Source organism: Phytophthora infestans, genomic scaffold, assembly GCF_000142945.1.
Source record: "Phytophthora infestans T30-4 supercont1.48 genomic scaffold, whole genome shotgun sequence".
Classification (NCBI taxonomy): Eukaryota; Oomycota; class Peronosporomycetes; order Peronosporales; family Peronosporaceae; genus Phytophthora; species Phytophthora infestans.
The window spans coordinates 48,854-50,040 of record NW_003303711.1 but is presented as its reverse complement, the minus strand read 5'-3'; the positions used below and the strand labels follow the sequence as shown (position 1 = coordinate 50,040).

The following is a 1,187-nucleotide window of genomic DNA, read 5'->3' as shown; positions in this document are numbered from 1 at the left end:
CGAGTGCGCGACACAGATGTCGGTGACCTTGCAAAATATCCGTTCGACGTGAGCCTAGCACTGAGCAAAACGCGCAGCCTTTAAATACCTTCAGGTCGGTAAGTCGCCTCCTCTGTGACTTCCTGGCGGTATACGACAACCTTGTCGCTTATGACCACGTTGTGCTTTCGCAAAATCTGGAGTTGTGGGCTTCTCAGCTTGAGACCCGGGCGCAACGAAGCCACATAAACATTTTCGTAAAAGCTGCATCATAATCGTTAGCTGACAGAGCATATAGGTTAGATAGCACTTATGAACATGACCTGCGTACCGTCGATCTTCCCCGTGGGTTTGTACGTGATGTCACACTGTGCAAGTTTCCATCTGTTGACATCTGCGAGTGTACCCTGCTCAGATTGTTCAGATCCTGTGTCTGCTTTGCTGGGTAGTAGATGTAGCGCGCGAGAAGTGTGTGGGGGCCACATAATTCTAGAGGCCGTGTAGCCCACGGTACTTCACTTACTGACATGATTCTGCAAGTGACAAACCGGAAAATTGCAGTTGAGTGAGATACCAGCCAATTGCTGACCAGAAAAAATGGTGTTGCAAAAGAATACCTGAGGTACTCTTCTGTCCCGTTTTTGTATATAACCTCTACAATTACATAGAATTTGGACAGAAACCTCTGGCATTTTGTGCCGTATAAAGCTATTTAAAGTATCCTTTTAGGGCTTTATACTTAAAAAATTGTATGGTGTCCCTTCATATAGAAGTGTATGGCGTTAACGAAAAAACCCTTTCCATATCTGCAATCATCAGCCTACTACACCACTTTTCCAGAAATTGTAGCGCAAAGTGGAATTTCTTGCTGTGACGGGGTCACACAGCACCTTGCGCTAGAGGAAGTTATCTTCCGAGAGTATACAAACTCTCAGTGAACGGCAGTTCACAGGTCTACTCTTTAATTAAAGAGAGCGAAGTGACCTAAATAAGGTAGATTGTAAACTGAGTATATTTATAGGTAGGTTAAGTTTGGGTTTAATACAAACTGCTAGTTACCTATAGAAATGCAATGTCATTTAACCAATGGTTGGCTTTGAACGACCTTGGTACCTTGTACCAAATATCTCGGAGTATGACGTGTCATACTCCTGAAGTGTGAAGTGTCACACTTCATGTAACCAGGGTACACTTAGGGCTACGTACCC

The 1,187-nt window shown here is 44.2% G+C and overlaps 1 protein-coding gene across 1 annotated transcript in view; it reads right to left on the bottom strand.

Moving 5' to 3' along the window:
* PITG_16564 (uncharacterized protein) overlaps window positions 1–373 on the bottom strand; it is a gene marked incomplete at both ends in the record, with an annotated part of 1,714 nt that extends 1,341 nt beyond the window's left edge. Inside the window, 2 exons of the mRNA XM_002897089.1 lie at window positions 89–243; window positions 303–373. Of these exons, the coding sequence (XP_002897135.1) occupies window positions 89–243; window positions 303–373 (226 nt within the window). The remainder of the gene's footprint in view (window positions 1–88; window positions 244–302) is intronic.
* Window positions 374–1,187: the final 814 nt, after the last annotated feature.